Source organism: Motacilla alba, chromosome 27, assembly GCF_015832195.1.
Source record: "Motacilla alba alba isolate MOTALB_02 chromosome 27, Motacilla_alba_V1.0_pri, whole genome shotgun sequence".
In the NCBI taxonomy this organism is placed as follows: domain Eukaryota; kingdom Metazoa; phylum Chordata; class Aves; order Passeriformes; family Motacillidae; genus Motacilla; species Motacilla alba.
The window spans coordinates 3706835-3725737 of record NC_052042.1 but is presented as its reverse complement, the minus strand read 5'-3'; the positions used below and the strand labels follow the sequence as shown (position 1 = coordinate 3725737).

The window sequence follows — 18903 nt, the reverse complement described above, 5'->3', positions numbered from 1 at the left end:
CTAACAGGATTTAATTTCTTTTTTATACAGAGAGATAAATTTAAATAAATGCACCTGAATAGGTGATGCTTCTCCACCTGGGGAGATCCTGCCTTACCCAGCTTTGCCGTGGGAGGAAGGAAGGGAGAGAAATTAAATATATAGATATATTTTTTATTTTTCTTTGCTGGTGACATGCAGGGACCGGTGACTCCCAGCACTGAGGGGCGATGCTGTTTGCAGAATTCCCACTGGAAATTTGTAGGGTTTGAGTTTTGGGGGGTTTTTTTGTTGGTTTGATGATTTTATTTTTTTTTTTAACTTAGTTCATGCCTGATGTGCAGAGAGAAAAAAAAGAGAAGTTCTGTGAGACACAGAGTGCACTGAACCCACCGAGGGGCTTGGGGGGGTTTAATTTCCCTATTTCCCCTTTTCCTGGCACCAGCTCCAGGCTACCATGGAGCTGCTGCTGCTGTTTTTTTCTTCCCAATCCCATCCTCTTTGGAAGGAAAAGTCTCGTTCCTGTGCTGAATCCTCTTAGGGAGCTGATGCCTGTTTATTGTCTCTCCAAACTGGCACATTCCCAGGAAAGCTGCCGGCAACGAGCCGGTGCCATCCTGGCTTTGGGGCCCCAGTTTGGGGGTCAACATCCCAGTTTGGGGGTCAACATCCCAGTTTGGGGGTCATCATCCCAGTTTGGGGGTCATCATCCCAGTTTAGGGTGATCTTTCCCAGCTGGGTCCCCCCAGGTCCCCCCTGGCCCTGCAGCAGGGCTGGGCGCCAGCGAGGGCTCCTGTACCGTGTCCCAGCCCCAGCCAGGGATGGACATTCCAGGCATCTGTTCCCTGCTCCTGTGGCAGCTGCCAGCTGTCCCCAGGGACCCTCGGGGCTCCTGTGGAAGGTGATTCCATCATTCCTTTCTCTGAGCCCCTCCAGGGAGGGACCCCTTATTCCGCTCCCAGTGGCTTTTCCAAACTGGTCCCAGCATGAGCCTTTCCAGGGGACCCCAGAGGCTCTGGGGGGAACCAGCCTGGCCAGGTCCTGGGTGGCTGTGGGGCCACTCCTGCCTTCCATCACACCTCTTTTTCATTTATTCCCCCCCACCCTTTTATTTTGTTTTTAATTTTACCTTTTTTCCGACGCTCTGCACAAGGAAGACAAAAGCACTCACGGTGTGGGGTGGGATTTGTGCGTTGGGAAGGATTTAGGCTGGTGCAGTTACAGACAAGGGGGTGAGGGCAGCTCCCCCTTCCTTCCCCCCATCCTGGCTCTGGGTTCAGTCCCAAATTCTCCCACTGTAGCAGTTCCCAGCAGAGAAGCCTCTGGTCAGACTCTTGCTGTACCTCTCCCGAGTTTCCTTTGGAGACCGAGCGCGCCTTTTTTCGGTTGTACCTTTGTCTCTGTACAGATATTTTGTAATATATTAAAATTTGTTTCTTTTCAGTTTATAAAAATGGAGAAGTGGAGATTGGAAAATTAAATAATTTCCTGTTACTGTACCTTGGTTGCCTTTTGCTCCGTTGCTTCCCGTAGCCTTTGGAATCACACGGTAACTTGTGTTTTCCTTGGAAAGCCTTTTATTCCCTCCTGGTGAGAGGGGTGGGATTTGGCATTGCCAGCCTCTGCAAGCCCCCAAATTCCACTCTCTAATTAAGCTCTGAGCCATCATTAGCCCTGGCTCTGCCCCTGCTCAAAGGGCTGTTGCTGGGAGATGCCCGAGCTGGGGCAGGGGATGCTTTGGTTAAGGTGAGAATAGAACCCAGAGCTGATGGGAAGGTGGGAGAGGGAAGGATTGAGGTTGAGAATTGGCCCTAAACCCTCTCCCAGCTCCTGGCAGCCCTCTGGGTGCTGGAGGGGACCCCAGGGTGCTGGGAGGGAGCTGTGCCTGCATCCTCCCTTCCTCCATGCCTTTTCCTGTGCTGCTCCCAGCCCTGCCGTGGCTCCCGAAGGACTCGGGACGTTTTGTCCTAGCCCTCGTGAGCCAGGCAGGAATTTGGGATGGGAGCTGCTCCCGGAATCGCCTCCTTCCTGCTCGCTTGAGGCTCGGCCAGCTCCTCCCCGAGGTGCGGGGGAGCCGGAGGGGCTGTGACCCCCGGGCCGTGTCCGTGCCTCATCCCCGCCGAGCCCGGCCCCCGTCTCCCGTTCCAGCCCCGTCTTTCTCGCTCTCCTTTCGCCTGGTTCCGATCCCTGCGCTGACACCTCTTAAAATAATATCCCTGTGCAGATGGCGGAGGGGGTGGCGGCGGCGCCGGGCGCTTCCCGGGGCCTGGCAAAGCAGGAGCGAGCCCCCAGCGCCCACCCTGATTTATGGAGGGGGCAGCTGGGCCCCGTGCACTCGGCTGGATCCCTAATCCAGCCCTCCTGGCCCCTGCCCGCGGCTCCGGCAGAAGGGACGCGGGGCCAGGCCGAGCATCCTCCCATCCCACCCCATCCCACCTTCCCTTCCCGCTGCCGCCAGACAAAGCCCCACGTGGCCCCGGCTCCCGCGGCATCCCGGTCCAAAGGTGACCAGGCCATTTCATCCCGTTTAATTTCTTTTGGCATTGAACTTCCTCGGCAGCAGCTGCCGTGCCAAATGGCCGGGGGCTGCCCGGAGCCGGCGCTGTAAATCTCCGCCGTTCGGCTCTTCCCGGTTGGATTATTCTCGTTGGAGCCGCGGCTGCTCCATCCCGACATTCCTGGCTGCTCCGTCCCACCCTTCCCGGCTCCGTCGGCTCGAAATGTGGGGTCTGGCGCCGCTCGCCTTCCTCCTCATCCCCGCGATGCTCTCACGGCGCGGGCGTTGTGGTGGTGGCACCGTCCAGCTCCGCCGGCACCGCATTCCCGAGCATCCCGGAGCTCAGGCACGGCCCTTGGAGCGGGGATGGAGATGGAATGCTGAGGAAGAGGAGGAGGAAGAGGACGGGGCCTTCCCATGAAGCAGATCAGCCTCATCCCACGGGATCCTGTCGGAATCTCCGCCTGGATCAGGCCTCGCACTTCCCGGGCGGATGTCCCGGCGGACACGCGTGTGGCAGGGTGTGCGCACACCTGGGGTGGCACACGCGTGTTCACACGTGTCCGGGGGGGGGGGGGGGGTGACTGTCACCAGGTGTCGCTCTCGGCACGGCCACCACCTCCCACCGCGTCCCCGTCCTCCTCCTCCTCCTCCTCTCCGGCTATATTTGTCCTTCCAGCTGCTCCGGCTGTCGGCATTAAAGGTTTTTCATCCAATTTAGACGTTTCCTTCCAAAAACCCGTTCACACCTTTCCCTGGCATTTGGAAAGGGGAAAGAAGAAAAGGACTGAGAAGGATAAAACCACCCAAAAAAAAAACCCTCGGAGGCGTTGGAGGCCGCGGGTGGAGGATGGACGAGGTGTTGGGGTTGAATTTTGGGGGGCAGGATGGGGGCGTGAGCCCCCCAGTATCACCCATCCCGTGCCACCCTGCGTTTTCCATCCCTTGGCATCGAGATGCCGCATTTTGAGGGCACGGCTGGGTTTTGGGTGTTGGCACAGGCGTGGATGGGGTTTGGCGGGCATGGCTGGAGTGCGGATTCCTCGGGCGGCGGGGGAGGTGGCACGGTCCCTGTGCCATGGGGCCACCTGGCCCCGTCCCCTCGCACTGGCAGCTTGATTAAAACGGCGGCGCGGGCGGTGGCGCAGCTGGTGCCTCCTGCCAGCACCCGGAGCGGGAAGCGCCCGCCATTAGCGGCTCCAATTAGCGGCAACGCGGCCCGGGGGGGTCCCCAGCCCCGAGCGCCCCCCGGTGCCACCTCCCAGGGACACCGCAGCCGGGCTGGCATCACCCACCCCGCGCCCCAGTCCCCGCGCCGAGGCGGTGGCAGCGCCCACGCTCCTGTGCCGTTCTGCCAGCCAGGGCTGAGCACGCCTCGATTTTGGGGACATTCCCCTCCCGCTGTCACCACATGCCACCTGCCACGCCCGGCCTGCGGGAGTGGGACAGGCGGGATGACTCCACCCCGGCGCCCCAGCCACCGCAGCGGGCACCAGGACGGGGACAGGGCCCCGGCGTGCCCGCGGTGGCAGCGGGGACAGGAGCTGGCACCGCGCTCCGGGCGGGCACATCGCCCTCCCCGCTGCCACCGGCGCAGCTGAGCCAAGGCGCGGGGGGGCTGCAGCCTGCACGCTTTCACCTGCCATTTAATTGGATGTATTTTTAATTAATGGCGCCTCTGGGACCAACATGAGACAACATGATCTCTGAATAGGGGCAGGGGAGGAATTGGGGCCGCGGGAGGATTGGGCCGCCGGGTGCCCTTACGCGCCAAACGCTGCCATCAATCACCCCCTACTTTTCGGCTCTGGACTTTTGGCTGGGGCTCAAGGCGGGCGCCGGGGCCACCCCCGCTGTCGCCTGGCACTCGTGTGACGAGCGGCACGTCCTCAGCCGCGGCTGGCGAGGGCGTTTTTCGCTTTTGCCAGCAAATCCCGCCCCAAATCTCCTCTTGGGACGACCCCTGAGCCACGGGGGGCATCTGGGGGGCTCCCAACTCTTCTACCCCGCCCTGCCACGAGTGCTCTCGGTGCCACCATCGTTTTGTCCCTCCCTCCTGGCTCTGGGGAGGGGACACAGCTGGGTCTGGCGTGTCCCCCCAACCTTCTGGCACAGCTCGGGGGGGCCCCGGCCGGGCGGTGGTGCCGGGGCAGCTGCCCAGCCCCGGAGGGCCGGCGGGGCTCGCCCGTGGCAGGTGCCGCGGCGCAATGTAGGGCAGCATTAATATTTAGCGACACTGGGGGGTGGCACAGCTGCCTCCTGCGCTGGAATGCAGACGGCAGCCAGCGGGGACGCCGGCCACCACTGCCACCACACCCCCTCTGCCACCGCGGCCAACAGATCCCCTCGGCCACCAGGGCCACCACAGCCCCTGGGACGCTGCTGCTGCCACCACAGCTCCTTGGCCACCGCTGCTGCCACCGTGGTCCCCACGGCCTCGTGCACCCCCAGCCTGCCCGGAGAAACGGGGGGCACCTCACAGCCCCCACAGATCCTAGCTCATGGCACGTGGGAGGTGCAGAGGTGGTGGCCGAACTCCAGGCCCTCGAAGCCACATGAGGGGGGAGAGGAAGATGCTGGGGGTCCCAGCCTGGCTGTGACATGGCCCCTGGGCTGCGGCAACCAGCCACAATGCCACCGTGGTGTCAGGGTGATGGTGGCCTTGGTGGTGTCACCAGAGCCTGGCCCTGTGCCCTGTGACACAGGTGACAACGGTGACACTGGTGACAGCCGCCATGGGTGGAGGGGTCAGACCCATCTTTTCTGGCATCCCTGGATGCTCCGCCGGGAGCAGGCGGGGCCTGTGCCACCACCCCTTCTCCTGGTGGCTGGTGGTGGCATCTGAGCCTTGGGGGTGACCCTCGCTATGGCCAGACCCCCGCTCTGGCCAGACCCTCACTGTGCCCAGATCCTTCCCACGCCAGAGCCCTCAGCGTGCCTGGACCATCACCACAGCCAGACTCGAGCCCTGAGCAGACCCTCACCATGACCAGACCCCTGCCCTGCCCAGACCCACACCCTGCCCAGACCCTCACTCTGCCCGGATCCTCACCCTGCCCAGACCCTCACTCTCCCCAGACCCTCACCCTGCCCGGATCCTCACCCTGCCCGGATCCTCACTCTGCCCAGACCCTCACCCTGCCCAGACCCTCATCCTGGCCAGACCCTCGCCCTGCCCAGACCCTCACCCTGCCCAGACCCTCACCATGGCCAGACCCTCACCATGGCCAGACCCTCACCATGGCCAGACCCTCACCATGACCAGACCCTCACCCTGAGCGGACCCTCATCCTGGCCAGACCCTCGCCCTGCCCAGACCCTCACCCTGCCCAGACCCTCGCCATAGCTGGACCCTCACCATGTCCAAACCCTCCCCGTGCCCACATCCTCGCCAGCCAAACCCTCCCCATGGCCGGACCCCCGCCACAGCCAGGCCCTCACCGCGGCCATCCCCTGCCCGTGCCCGGCCCCGCCCCGGCCGGAGCCTGTCGGTGCCCGGGCAGTGCCCGGGCGGTGCGGGCGCGGTGCGGGCGCGGTGCGGGCGGTTGATTAGCGTGATTCCGGCATTGTGATGCAGAGGCGGTCGGGGCACCAGCTGCTCCTGCCCGGGTGTTTATTGTTACCTAGAGACGCCCCTGGCTCCCGCCCAGCTCCCCCCAGCCCCGCACGATGCAAAATTTATAGCGCGGCGGGTCCCGCGTTAACTCTCTGCCTCCCGGGCGGGGGGCGGCGGGGGAGGCTGCGGGAGCCCCCCGGGATGGGCACGGGCGGGGGGCAGCGGCTGGGCTGGGACGGGCAAAGCCACGACGGGCGGTGCCGCACCGGGCGATGCCCGGGCTGCGCCGTGCCGTATCGTGCCGTGCCACCGCGCCGTGCCGTGCCAGCGGAGCCCCAGGCCCGCAGCACAGCGTTCCCTGCGGAGTCCGTATCCATGGCACGGCTAATCCTCCGGCCGGGCAGCGAGCCAGCCCGGCCGCGGTGCCCGCCGGCTGCCAGCCCGGCTGCCGGAGAGGACACGGCCCCGGCTACCCCCCGTCCCGGCCGGGCGGTGCCAGCCCAGCCCCGCTCGGGGGGACAAGAAAGTCCCCACATGTCACCGGGTGGGCAGAGGGGACGCGGCCGGGGGAGACGCCGGGCATCGAGGAGCAGCTCTCACCGCGGGCATCCTCCCGGTGCCCCGTGCCCTCCTCCCTCCTGCTGCCGCGGCGGGGCACGGCCTGGCAGGGAAGGGCTCAGCGCGGCTCCGCGCCGCACGGAACGGCACAGCACGGAACGGCACAGGAGGTGCCACCCGCCCCCGCGTCACCCTGACCGCGGCCGCTCCCTCCGTGTCCCCGGCCAGCCCTGGTGACACCGCTGTCGCCGCCACCTGCCCCCAGCCGAGCACCGCGACACCGGGAGCCACCGGGAGCCGGGACCCCGCCGTGTCCCCCCGCCGTGTCCCCCCTGCCACAGCGCCCGCCGCCCCCCCCTCCGCTCCCTCCACCTCTCAGCAAGTTTTTTATGTGATTACAGGCACTGCATGGTAATTAGTGCTAAACTCATTTGCACAACTACAGTTAATTGGCTACAACAATTAATTAATGTGTTGGAAATTTGGCACCGGAAAAAAAAAAAAAAAAAAGAGAGAGAGAGAGAAAAGAAAAAAAAAAAAGTTTGTCATCAGAGGGGAGAAGGGGGAGATGGGGAGGATGCACCCACCTGCACCCACCTGCAGCCCCGCTCCTTCCCCTAAGTTTCCCCCGGAGCTGCAGTTCCTGCCCTGCTCTGCGCTTTGTTTTCTGGTTTTTCCTCCTTTTCCATTTCCCCTTTTTTTGTTTCTCCTTTTTTATTTCCCCCTTTTTTTTTTCCTGTTTTCCTGCTTCTTTTCACCCTTTTTCCCGTTTTGTTGGGTTTTTTTTTGTGCAACTTAAGCAAACTCATTTCCCTGATAAAATACAGCATGACTAATGACTGAAGCATGTAAAAATCATTGGGAAAATGTCCTTGGAAGACGAATGCATTTTCAGCAGAATAATTAACTTAATTAACAAATTCACATGCATATTCATCAGGCTATTAATGTCTTCTCAGCTCAGCTTGACGAACATTGCGGTAATAACCATCTCATTTGCATATTGCATTCTACTGCTATCCAAAAAAAAAAAAAAAAAAACAAACGGGAAAAAAAAAAAAAAAAAAAAAAAAAAGAAATCGGCGAAAAGAGGTGGATGCACACGCGTGTGCTCCGCGCGGCGCTCCCGGGGGACGCCTGGTGGGTGGGGTTGTGTCCCGGGGAGGCTCCGGGCCTCGTGTGCCGGGCTCCGCGTGCCGGCGCGGAGCGGAGCGGCGGGAGGCGCGAGGCCACGGCGCCGTGCCGGTACCCGCCGCTCCCGGCCCCGGCATCTGCGGCAGGCGGCGCGGAGCGGGCGCGGAGGGGGAGAAGGACCCGTAGCAGCTGTCGGCCTAATTCGGCAAACGTGCTGCTCGTGGGCGGCTTAGAAAAACAGATTAGGCGCCTGCGACAGGCACTGATTCCTGACATACGCTCGGGGTCTGCGTCTTCATCGCTGGAGAGTGGAGGAGGGAGGGTGAGGAGGGTGGTGGGGAGGCTGGGGGTGGTGGGGAGGATGGGGATGAAGGGGATGATGGAGGTGAGGAAGAGGATGGGGGCGATGGGGTGAAGGGGATGGTGGGGGTGACAGGGATGGTTGGGGTGATGGGGGTGATGGAGGTGAGGAAGAGGATGGGGATGATGGGGATATGGGGATGATGGGGGTGATGGAAGGGAGGAGGAGGATGGGGATGATGAGGGTGATGAGGTGATGAAGATGAAGGGAATGGTGGAAGCGAGAGTGGAATGAGGATGAAGGGGATAATGGGGTGATGGGGGTGACAGGGATGATTGAGGTTTTGGGGTGACGGGGCTGAGGAGGAGGATGGGGACGATGGAGGTGATGGGAATGGTGGAAGTGAGGGCAGAATGGGAATGAAGGGGATAATGGGAATGACAGGGATGATTGGGGTGATGGGGGTGACAGGGATGATTGAGGTCAGGAGGAGAATGGATGGAGGATGATGGGAGTGACGGCGTGAAGGGGACAATGGGGATGACAGGGAGGATTGGGGTGTTGGGGTGACAGGCATGATGGGGGTGATGAGGATGATGGGGTGGTGGGGGTGATGGAAGTGAGGAGGAGGATGGGGATGATGGGGGTGATGGGGTGATGAGGATGATGGGGATGACAGGGATGATTGAGGTGTTGGGGTGATGGGGACGACGGGGGTGATGGAGTGATGGTGGTGAGGAGGATGGGGATGATGGGGTGAGGAGGAAGATGGGAATAATGGGGAGGAGGAGGAGGATGGGGATGATGGGGTGATGGGAATGATGGGGATGATGGAAGTAAGGGGGGAATGGGGATGAGGGGGATAACGGGAATGTGGGGGTTGATGGGGTGGAGGGATGATGGTGGTGATGGGCATGATGATGGGGTGATGGGGTGATGGGAATTGTGGGAGTGAGGGGGGAATGGGGATGAAGGGGATAATGGGAATGTTGGGGGTGACGGGGTGGAGGGGATGATGGGGATGAAGGGGATGATGAGGATGGATGGATGAATGGAATCCATGGATAGAGTCCATGGATGGATGGATGGATGGATGGATGGATGGATGGATGGATGATGGATGGATGATGGATGGATGGATGGATGGATGATGGATGATGGATGGATGATGGATGGATGATGGATGATGGATGATGGATGGATGGATGATGGATGATGGATGGATGGATGGATGATGGATGATGGATGGATGATGGATGGATGGATGATGGATGGATGGATGGATGGATGGATGGATGATGGATGGATGGATGGGATGATGGATGATGGATGATAGATGGATGGATGATGGATGGATGATGGATGGATGATGGATGGATGATGGATGGATGGATGGATGGATGATGGATGGATGATGGATGGATGGATGGATGGATGGATGGATGATGGATGGATGGATGGATGATGGATGGATGATGGATGATGGATGATGGATGGATGATGGATGGATGATGGATGGATGGATGATGGATGGATGATGGATGGATGGATGGATGGATGATGGATGGATGATGGATGGATGGATGGATGGATGGATGGATGGATGATGGATGATGGATGATGGATGGATGGATGGATGGATGGATGGATGATGGATGATGGATGGATGATGGATGATGGATGATGGATGGATGATGGATGATGGATGATGGATGGATGGATGGATGGATGGATGGATGGATGATGGATGATGGATGGATGATGGATGGATGATGGATGGATGATGGATGGATGGATGATGGATGGATGGATGATGGATGGATGGATGGATGATGATGGATGATGGATGATGGATGATGGATGGATGATGGATGGATGATGGATGGATGGATGGATGATGGATGATGGATGGATGATGGATGATGGATGATGGATGGATGATGGATTGATGGATGATGGATGATGGATGGATGATGGATGATGGATGGATGGATGGATGGATGGATGGATGGATGGATGGATGGATGGATGATGGATGGATGGATGGATGGATGATGGATGATGGATGATGGATGGATGATGGATGGATGGACACAAGGGATGGGCAGATGAATGGACAGGTGGCACAAAGGAGGGGGACAGACAGAAAGGTGTCTGGGTGGGAAGAGTGGATGGACAGACTGGCATACAGGCCTGGACAGACAGACAGACATGATGGCTTTCCTCAGCCAGGGGCCATCAGTGAGGGGACTCTGTCCCTGTGTTGCCCCCTGAGAGGGGACAAACCCTTCTGTGACCCCTTGGTGGCACCCAGGGCCTGGAGGGGGACACGGAGCTGTGACCCTGGGGTCAGGTGTGTCCCCTGGGACAGGGCTGGGACAGTGATGGGGGTCCCTGGGACACTCATGTGTCCCCTCATCACGGGGGGGCCACCAAGGACCACCCGGATGCCTGGGATGGGCACAGGCCTCAGCCAATCCCCAGCCAGGGCTGGTGCTGCTGACCAATCACAGCCTTCCCTGGATTGGGCCCCGCCCCCCGACTCTATAAAGCCCCTGATCGAGCTGCGCTTGGGGGTCTTTGGGGTGTCCGGAGTGCCTCGAGGTCCCCATACCCAGGGGGACACAGCCAGTGCCACCATCCCTATCCCCACAAGCCTCTCTGGTGTCACCGGGCGTCGCAGCGGCAGAGGGTGGGTCACCAGCACCCACTGGGGTGGGGGGGGGGGGACATCAGGGACGGGGCCACCCCGAGTTTGCTCATGGCTGCGGGGTGCCACCAGCCTCCCCCCTAACCTGTCTGTCCCCGTGGCCACACTGAGGGACATCCTGTGACCACACTGAGGGACATCCCCGTGGAGAAACGGGGAAACTGAGGCACGGGTCACCTGGGGTCACCACAAGGCCAGGGAACAAAGCCACCCCCAGACCCCAGAGGCTGCTCACACCTGGAAAAAACCTCCCGGAGACGCCCAAAATGGGGGGATCCACGGACGAGGGGGGGCGCGGAGCCCTCGGGGGGGCGGCGGGGCGAAGGTCGGGTGAAGGGCGCCGGCGGAGGGGCGGGGGAAGCTGCGGGAGCGCCGTGCCAGCTGTACCCGGAGAAAGGCAAATAATTCAGCGGCACCAACCGGAGAGGAACCAGCCCGCGGAGCCACGTGCCAAAATACCAGCAGTAAAGTAGTTAAATGGATCCAGCGCGGGAGCGAGGAGCTGCGAGAGCGCTTGGGCCCCCATCCAAAGGAGTTAATGTCCCACAGTATGATCGATTAGTTGTCAGACGTGATTTCAAACCAATACAAGATGAATGGCATCATTTTCCTTCCCTCGGTTTCGGCGGAATTAAGAAGCCATTAGCTAACACAAATTTTTGGCAACTTTAATAAAAAAGAAAAAAAAAAAGGAAAAAAAAAAAAAAAAAAAGAAAAGAAAGCTCCAGCGTACGTTTTATAGAGAGCGTTCCCCGGGGTGGAAATGTCACTCTGTGTCACAGCCGTGGGGCCGGTGGTGGCGGTGACCACGGTGGTGGCGGTGCCAACGCCGTGCCCAGCACCGCAGGTGCCAGCAGAGGGTTTTCTTCCGACCGGAGCCACGCACCGGGCAGCCCCGCCGGGCTCGGGGAGCTGGTGACACGCGCGTGGCGAGCCGGGGGTCTCACGGCGGTGGCGGGGGGCTTTGTGCCGGGGTGGCAGCGCGGGGACTCGTCAAGGACAAACGGAGCTCAAGCTGCTGCTGCCCGTGTGCCCGCAGGCGCGGGGCCGCCGTGCCAGCCCAGCCGTGGCCATTACGGCTCCGTGCGCCAGCTGCGGCCGCCCGATCCCCCTGTCCCCGGGGACGGCAGGGGGGGCTTGGGCACCGTGCCACCGCCCGGGCACCGGGGCACAGCGGTGGCGGGGTCGGGCAGCGCGGGTTTGGTGGCCGAGGGAGGGGATGCCCCCGCGCAGCCCGGTCCCGAGGGGTCACACGATCCCGTGGCTGCCAGGGATTCTCCAAAAATCCCCACTTTTGTCACCTCTGTGGTGAAAGGACAACCTGGAGGGCAGAGCTGGGCCGCAGCCACCCCCCGGGTCCGGCTTTCGCTGCCGGATCGCCGGATTTTAGGCACCAAATGGGGTTGAATTAGGATTATTATCACAGCTGCTCTAAATGTAATTAGTTTTGCTCGGAAGTTGTCTGCTCGGCCGGGATTAGGGCGCAATCCTGCCGCCCTGCCCGGCGCGAACTTGGGGAAGGCTTTAATCGCTCTGATAATGTGATAATCTAAAGGTGTGCTTTTCAATTACATTAAACAAAAAGATTCCCAGTCGGGTAAAACGTAATCAGGAGCGTGTGGGAGGGCTGGGACAGCGGGGACAGCGGGGACACTGCTCACCACGGGGGGCAGGAGCTCGGCTCAGGCCCTGCTGCTGCCACCGTGCCCAGGTGTGCCCACCCTGTCCGTCCTGCCAGGTCCATCCTGGAGTGCAGGTGGATGGAAGGAGGGGTCCAGCGTGATGTGAAGCCGCCCATGTGCTGTCCCCACCCCCTGCCATGTCCCCTCCATCCCTAGGAATGTTATTTTGGGGGGGTCGGCTCCTCCATCCCGGAGGCGCTGCCGTCTGGAGGGCATCGGGCTGTGCTCCAGGCAGACGGGATCCAGCACCAGGGAGAGTGGCCGGGGCCCGGGGGCCACGGGAAGGGGCCGGGGGCTCCCCCAGCCCGGCACAGACTCTGGTGAGCCCAGGCGAGCCGGAGCTGCCAAGAGAAATGGGCAGATTATGGGATGAACGCAGGCCAAGGCAGGGCTGGGATGCAGCCGCCGTAAATCAGCTTTTAAGTAGCAACAAAATGGACATTTCCCATATGAAATGAGGCACCGGCTGCCACCGAGAGCGGAGAGCGGGACCCCGGCCCGGGGACACCGGGACAGGGTGGGACTCACCCGGGGATCCAGAGGGGCTGTGGGGATGGGCTGGAGCCCAGGAGGGAAGGGAAGGGAAGGGAAGGGAAGGGAAGGGAAGGGAAGGGAAGGGAAGGGAAGGGAAGGGAAGGGAAGGGAAGGGAAGGGAAGGGAAGGGAAGGGAAGGGAAGGGAAGGGAAGGGAAGGGAAGGGAAGGGAAGGGAAGGGAAGAGGGCTGGGCTGCTCTGGGGTGCTCAGGTGGGCACCACCTGCTCTCCAGTGTTCCCAGCCAGAGCTGGCCTGGTGTCTGCTGGATCCAACCTCCCGCTCTGCCCCTGCTTGGGTTTTGTCCATTTTCTCCCCTTCAAGCCCAGGAAGGGCTGAGGGGCAGGTTCCCACCTTCCCACGAACCTTGGCTGCACACCCCGGGCTGCTCACACAGCCCCGGCCCCCAGGTGCCCCCAGCGCTGCCCTTCCCTTGGTACCACATCGCTCTCTGCCCTGCCAGCTCTGCCCGTGCCCTAGCGGAGGGCAGGGCCCTCTCCTCACCCCCTCGCTGTCTCCCACCACCCCCGTACCCAGTGCGGGGATGGGGACAGGGCTCAGTGGGGCACGGGATAAATGGGAGGGGGAAACACGACCCCCCTCGGGGCTGCGACCGACGGGGACAGGCTGGGGGCGGACACAGGTGGGGACACTGCCCAGACGGGCCAAGGCCCTCCTGGCCCCGCAGCCCTCGGGGCCGGGCCGGGGCTCCGGGCGGAGCTGCCGGCGGTGCCGCATTCCGGAGAAGCCGCCTCCGCCGGCGGCCGGTGCCAGCAGGCGCTGGCAGGTTCGGAGCTTCGCAGCGATTCCAGGCACAGATGTCCTTGTTTTAACTCCTCTGCGATGGAGCCTGGCAGACCGGGCGGGGGAGGGGGCGGCTCTGCAGCCCCCGGGGCGGCGGGGATCGCTGCCAGCCCGGCCCGCCTCGGCCGCGGCTCCGGGGACCGCCGGGACCCCCCGCTCATCCACGGGGGACGGAGTCCTGGGCTCCTCATCGCACAAAAACGGGGACGGCCCCCCCCTCGTGACCCCCACATCCCTCCCTGTCCCCTACATCCCTCCCGACCCCCGGGCAGCCCCCGGCCCCCGGAGCGGGGCCGCCTCCGCAGCGTGGCGAGCGCCGGGCGCCGGGAGCCTCCGGTTTTTTATGGTATCTGCAATTTTGGCAGAAATCTGTCTTTAATTTAGCTGTCCATATAAAAATCCGCACTGTATAATAATGAACAGATGCCATGAAATTTAAACTGAAGCAATGACTCCTCCTCCCCCCCCCCCGGCTGGCACTCGCCGGTGGCAGCGGCGACCCGGAGCTGGCGCTCGCCCCGCGCCCCCGCCGCGCTCCGCCGAGCCGGGAGAGGGGCCGGGCCGGGGGCACCGGGGGCACCGCGGGCACCGGGGATGGTGAGGGCCGGGGAGACACCCACCCCCATCTCATCCTGCTTTGGAATGGCCGGGCTGCGTCCGGGCGAGCCGCCACCGCCGGTCCCCTCGGTGCTGGCCGAGCTCCGCTGACCCCCGGGCAGCCACGGGGGTCCCGGCAGCTCCCCAGACCCCCCGACCCCCCCGAGGTGGATTTGGTCCCACGGTGGCACCAAACACTCGCGGAGCCCGGCGGGGCGGCGGCTCCCGATCTCCCGCTTCCCACCCCGGGAGCCGCCGGGCGGAAGGGCTGGGCACCGGGCCGGGCACCGGAGCCGTGAACCGGGCCGGGCACCGGGGCTGTGAACAGGGCCGGGCACCGGAGCCTTAAACCGCGGCTGTATTTCGGAGCCGGGCACCAGCACCGGGCACCGGAACCTCGTACCGAGGCCGGGCACCGGAGCTTTGCAACGAAACCGTTCACGGGGACCGTGCACCAAAAGCCTCCGCCGGAGCTTTGCACCGGAGCCGTTCTCCGGAGCTTTACACCGGGGCCGTACAGCGAGTGCGGGGCCGCATTGCGGGGCCGGGCCTCGCCGGAGCAGCCGGGCGGGCTCCCGCATCTTCGGCGGGGCCGGGCGGGCACCGGGGAAACAAAAATCCCGACAATTGAACGCAAACCGCGGCCCCGCCACCGGGGCCGGCACCCCCTGGCACAGCCGGCCCCGGGAGCAGATGTCGGCGGCCCCCCCGCAGCCCCCGGCCCCCGCGTCCCCCTCCTCCCCTCCGCGGGGGCATCCGCCCTTCGCCGCCGCTGCTCCGGGCCGCGGCCCCGGTGCCGCGCATCGCCAGCCTCGGCCCCACGGAGCCTCCGTGCGGCCCCATCGGTTGTCCCCCGGTCCTCCCGGGGCTTTTTCCCCCGAGAAACGAGTCCCGGGAGGATGTTGGGGCCAGAGCCGTCGGAAGAGGAGCCGCTGCTTTGGGGACAGCGGCGAGCGCCGGGGCCCGACCGGGGGCTCGTGGGGCCGCGGCGGATCCGCTCCCCGGCTCGGGCCCGACACCGGCGGCTCTGCGAGCGGGCCCAGCACCTCGGGGCCGCGCTGGATCCGGCCCCAGTGTGCAGCCACGGCCCGACCCTAAACCGGCCCGGTTTATCCCCAAAAGCCGCGGGGCTGCGGGGATGCGGGGCGCGGGTACCGGACACCCATCCCGGGAGGAAACCGGTGCCTCCGTCCCCGCATCCCTGGTGTGGCCCCGGCGCTCGGTGATCCCGGGGGGAACCGGCCCCCACGACCCGCGTGGCCGGCGAGACCGGGAGCCCAGTGGCCGGCGCTGCCCGGTGCCGGCGGCCGTCGGGTGGCGGCGAGCCCCGGTGGCGCGGCCGGTAAATGAACCGAGGGCCGATAAGAAGCCCGGGCGCTCGTTCAGCACCGCCGCGGCGGACAGCTCCGCTCCGGGGCTCCACCGGGCACCGGGCAGCGGTACCGGCATTGGCACCGGGTACCGACAGCGGCACCGGACATCGGGCACCGGCATCGGGGGGTCCCATGGGCACCGGCTCCTTGAACCGGCGCGGGAGCTCCCGGAGCTCCAACGGGCGCCAGCGCCAGGAACCGGCACAAGCATCGGCGCTGGCACCGGCACTGGCACCGGGCACCGAGCCGAGGTTCCATCGGCAAGCAGCACCGGGAACCGGCACCAGCCCCGGGCACCGCGCCGGGAGCACACCGGCTTCCCGGGGCCGCCGCCGAGGAACCGGCCTTGGCTGCCGCCGCCGCGCACCCTTCCCGAGGCCACCGGCACCGCGGCCCGGTGCCAGCCCCGGGCACCAAGCTCCGAGCTCCCGCTCCCAGGGGACCGCGGCGGTGTCACCGCCGGTGGACCGAGCCGGGCCGCCGCACCGGATCCCGGTGCCTTTATTGGTGAGGGGGGGACACCGCCTCCCCGGTCCCGGGGGGGACACCCGTGGGGCAGAGCCGCGTTATATCAGCGCCGCCGCCCCGCGGGCCGCGCATTCGGGCGGCGGGAGCGGCGGTGGCACCGCCGGGGGCGGGACGGGGGGGGCTCGGCCCGGTGCCCCCCGGTGCCCCCGGGGCGGAAGGAAAGCGGCGAAGGCGGCGGAGTCAACATTGAATATTTATTAATCGCCGTCGAAGGACGCTCGGTAATTACAGCCTCGCCGCGATCGCACCGGCGGCAGCTCGTCACGGCCGACGGGTCCTGGCGGGGCCGGGACCGGGCGGCGAGCGTCCGGCGGGGCCGGGGGGGGGCGGCCCCGGCAGGGAGGGGAGGGGGCCGGTGCATGCAGAACGGCCGAGCCCCCGGCCACGCGCCCCGCGCTCCGCCGCCGCCGAGCAGTGTCCGGGCGGCGGGGACGGGGACCGGGAACCGGGACCGGGGAGCGGGATCGGCGCCCGGCGCGGGGGGGTCTTGCATATCGTTGGCCATAAATATTTATTAATCGAAATGAAACGGAACGGAAACACGAAAGCACTTCTGGTGTCGGGCAGCGGGTCCCCTTTGCTACAACGGTTTGTGGGTTTTTGTTTCTTTTTCCCTTTTTTTCTTTCCCGTTTTAGGTTTTTTTTTCCCCAAAAACTTTTTTCTTTCCTTTTTTTCCCCCATTTTTTCTTTTTTTTTTTTTTTTTTTTTTTTTTTTTTCTCGTTTTCAAAACATTTCTCAGAAATCCTCGTCCTCTCCTCCTCCCTGGTCTCTAAAAATGCTGGTTTCTCGAAGGTGGTGCGGGCAGGTTCCGACAAAAAAAAAAAATCCCAAAAACCAAAGAAAACCCAACTAAAAAAAAAAAAAAAGCATTCTCGGCTTCCCGGCGTCTCCCGGCTGAAGGAATGCGGCAAACCGGGACGGAGACCCCCGGGCCGGGCGCCGCGGGGGGGGAGCAGCCCCGCCAGCCCCCCCGGAGCCCCGCTTGCATAGCTGCGGGCTGCGCTTCCCGGCTCCGCCAGCTCGGGAAAACCGGGGCGGCTCCGCTGGGGAGGTGGTGGGGGGGGGTCTGTTATTATTATTTTTTTTAATTATTATAATTTTTTTCCTTTTTTTTTTTCCTTTTTTTTTTTTTTTTTTTTTTTCCGTTTCAAGTTTTTAAAACAGGTAAAAAACGTCCTGACACACGCGCTGCGAGGAGCTCCCGGGGCGGGGAGCGGGGCCGGGGCCCCCCCAAAGCAAAGTGCATCTCGGAGCGTCCGCCGGGCCGGGCCTCTTGCATAGATAGAAATTGGGGTTCGTTCCTCCCTGCGCCTCTTTATTGCTTCGGAAAGTTTCGCTCCGCGCCGCAGCGCGGGCTCCTCTCGCTCCCACGGGCCGGGGCAGCGGGTGTCCAATGCCGGGGGGGTCCGGGGGGGGGTCGGGGTCAGGGCTGGGGAGGGGAGAAACGGCCCAAAATGGGGGTGGGAGGCGGGGGGGGGAAATAAAAAAAAAATTAAAAACGAATCGATAAAAATTGAATTAAAACGAATTAAAAATGAAACGAAGCGGCTCGACCCAAAGGGTCGTGCTGGGTACCGGGGGGGCTTCGGTGGGCTGGATGGGGGGGGTCGGCCCGTGGGGGGCGTCTCCCCCTGGAAAATAGTAATAATAATAATAATAATAATAATAATAATAATAATAATAATAATAATAATAATAATAATAGCTGTAATAGTTATTATAATAACAGCGACGATAACAGCGATAAAATTATAAAATAACGAAATAAATTACGTAAATAATAAAGAAGTAGCAATAAATAATGAAAATTTTTAAAAGAACGAAATCGACTAGAATTAAAAAAAAAAAAAAAAAAATTAAGGAAAAGGGAAAATCCTCCCAAAAAAGCACTTTGTCCCCACGGGGCGCGGGGACCCGCCGCCGGGGCCGGGTCCCCATATTGCACCAAAGCCCACGGCGGAGCCCCGGGGGCCGATCCGCGGGGCCGCCGCGGGTGGGGGGGGGGGGGTTGTTGTGGGGGTGTCTCCCCCCCCTCCCCGCCAGCTCGGCGACGGGGAGGGGTGTCGGGGAGGGGGTCAGTTGTGGAAGAAGGCGTTGAGCTCCTCGTACATGGGGCCCCGCTCGTGCGGGAGGTGCATGTCGTAGGGGAAGATGTTCTCGGAGTGGACCCCCCCGCGCATCCCCGCCGAGCCGAAGACCAGGTTATGGGCGGCGGGGCGGGAGCCGGGCAGCGCCGAGTAGTGCATAGAGTAGTGGTAGCTTTTCTCGTGGTCGGGGGATGAAGAGTCCTGCTTGAGGGAGAAGTTGCCGTTGATGCAGAGCGGGGGGCTGAGCCCCCCGTCGTACTCCGAGCTGTTGTAGTCGGGGGAGGCGTTGCCGTAGAGGCTCTCGTAGGCGGAGGCGCAGTAGCCGTGTGTCCTCAGCCCGTGCGGCCCGGGGCCGGCGGCGGGCGGGCAGGGCGCCGCGGCCAGCCGCGAGCAAGGGTAGGGGTAGGGGTGCACGGCGAAGGAGGCGGCGTTGGGGCCGTGGAACCGGCCCCCCTCCTGGCCCTGCTCCGTCAGGAAGTTGCGGGAGTTGAGCTGGAGGCAGCCGGCCACCAGGTTGGTGGTGGGCTGGGACAGCCCCTTGCACAGAGTCTGCACGTAGGAGAC

At 62.9% G+C, this 18903-nt stretch overlaps 1 protein-coding gene across 1 annotated transcript in view; it reads right to left on the bottom strand.

The window, feature by feature from the left end:
- Nucleotides 1–18064: 18064 nt before the first annotated feature.
- Nucleotides 18065–18903, bottom strand: part of LOC119712040 (neurogenic differentiation factor 2-like) — a 3518-nt gene continuing 2679 nt past the window's right edge. Inside the window, exon 4 of the mRNA XM_038162848.1 lies at nucleotides 18065–18903. Coding sequence (XP_038018776.1) covers nucleotides 18328–18903 — 576 coding nt within the window. The 3' untranslated portion in view covers nucleotides 18065–18327.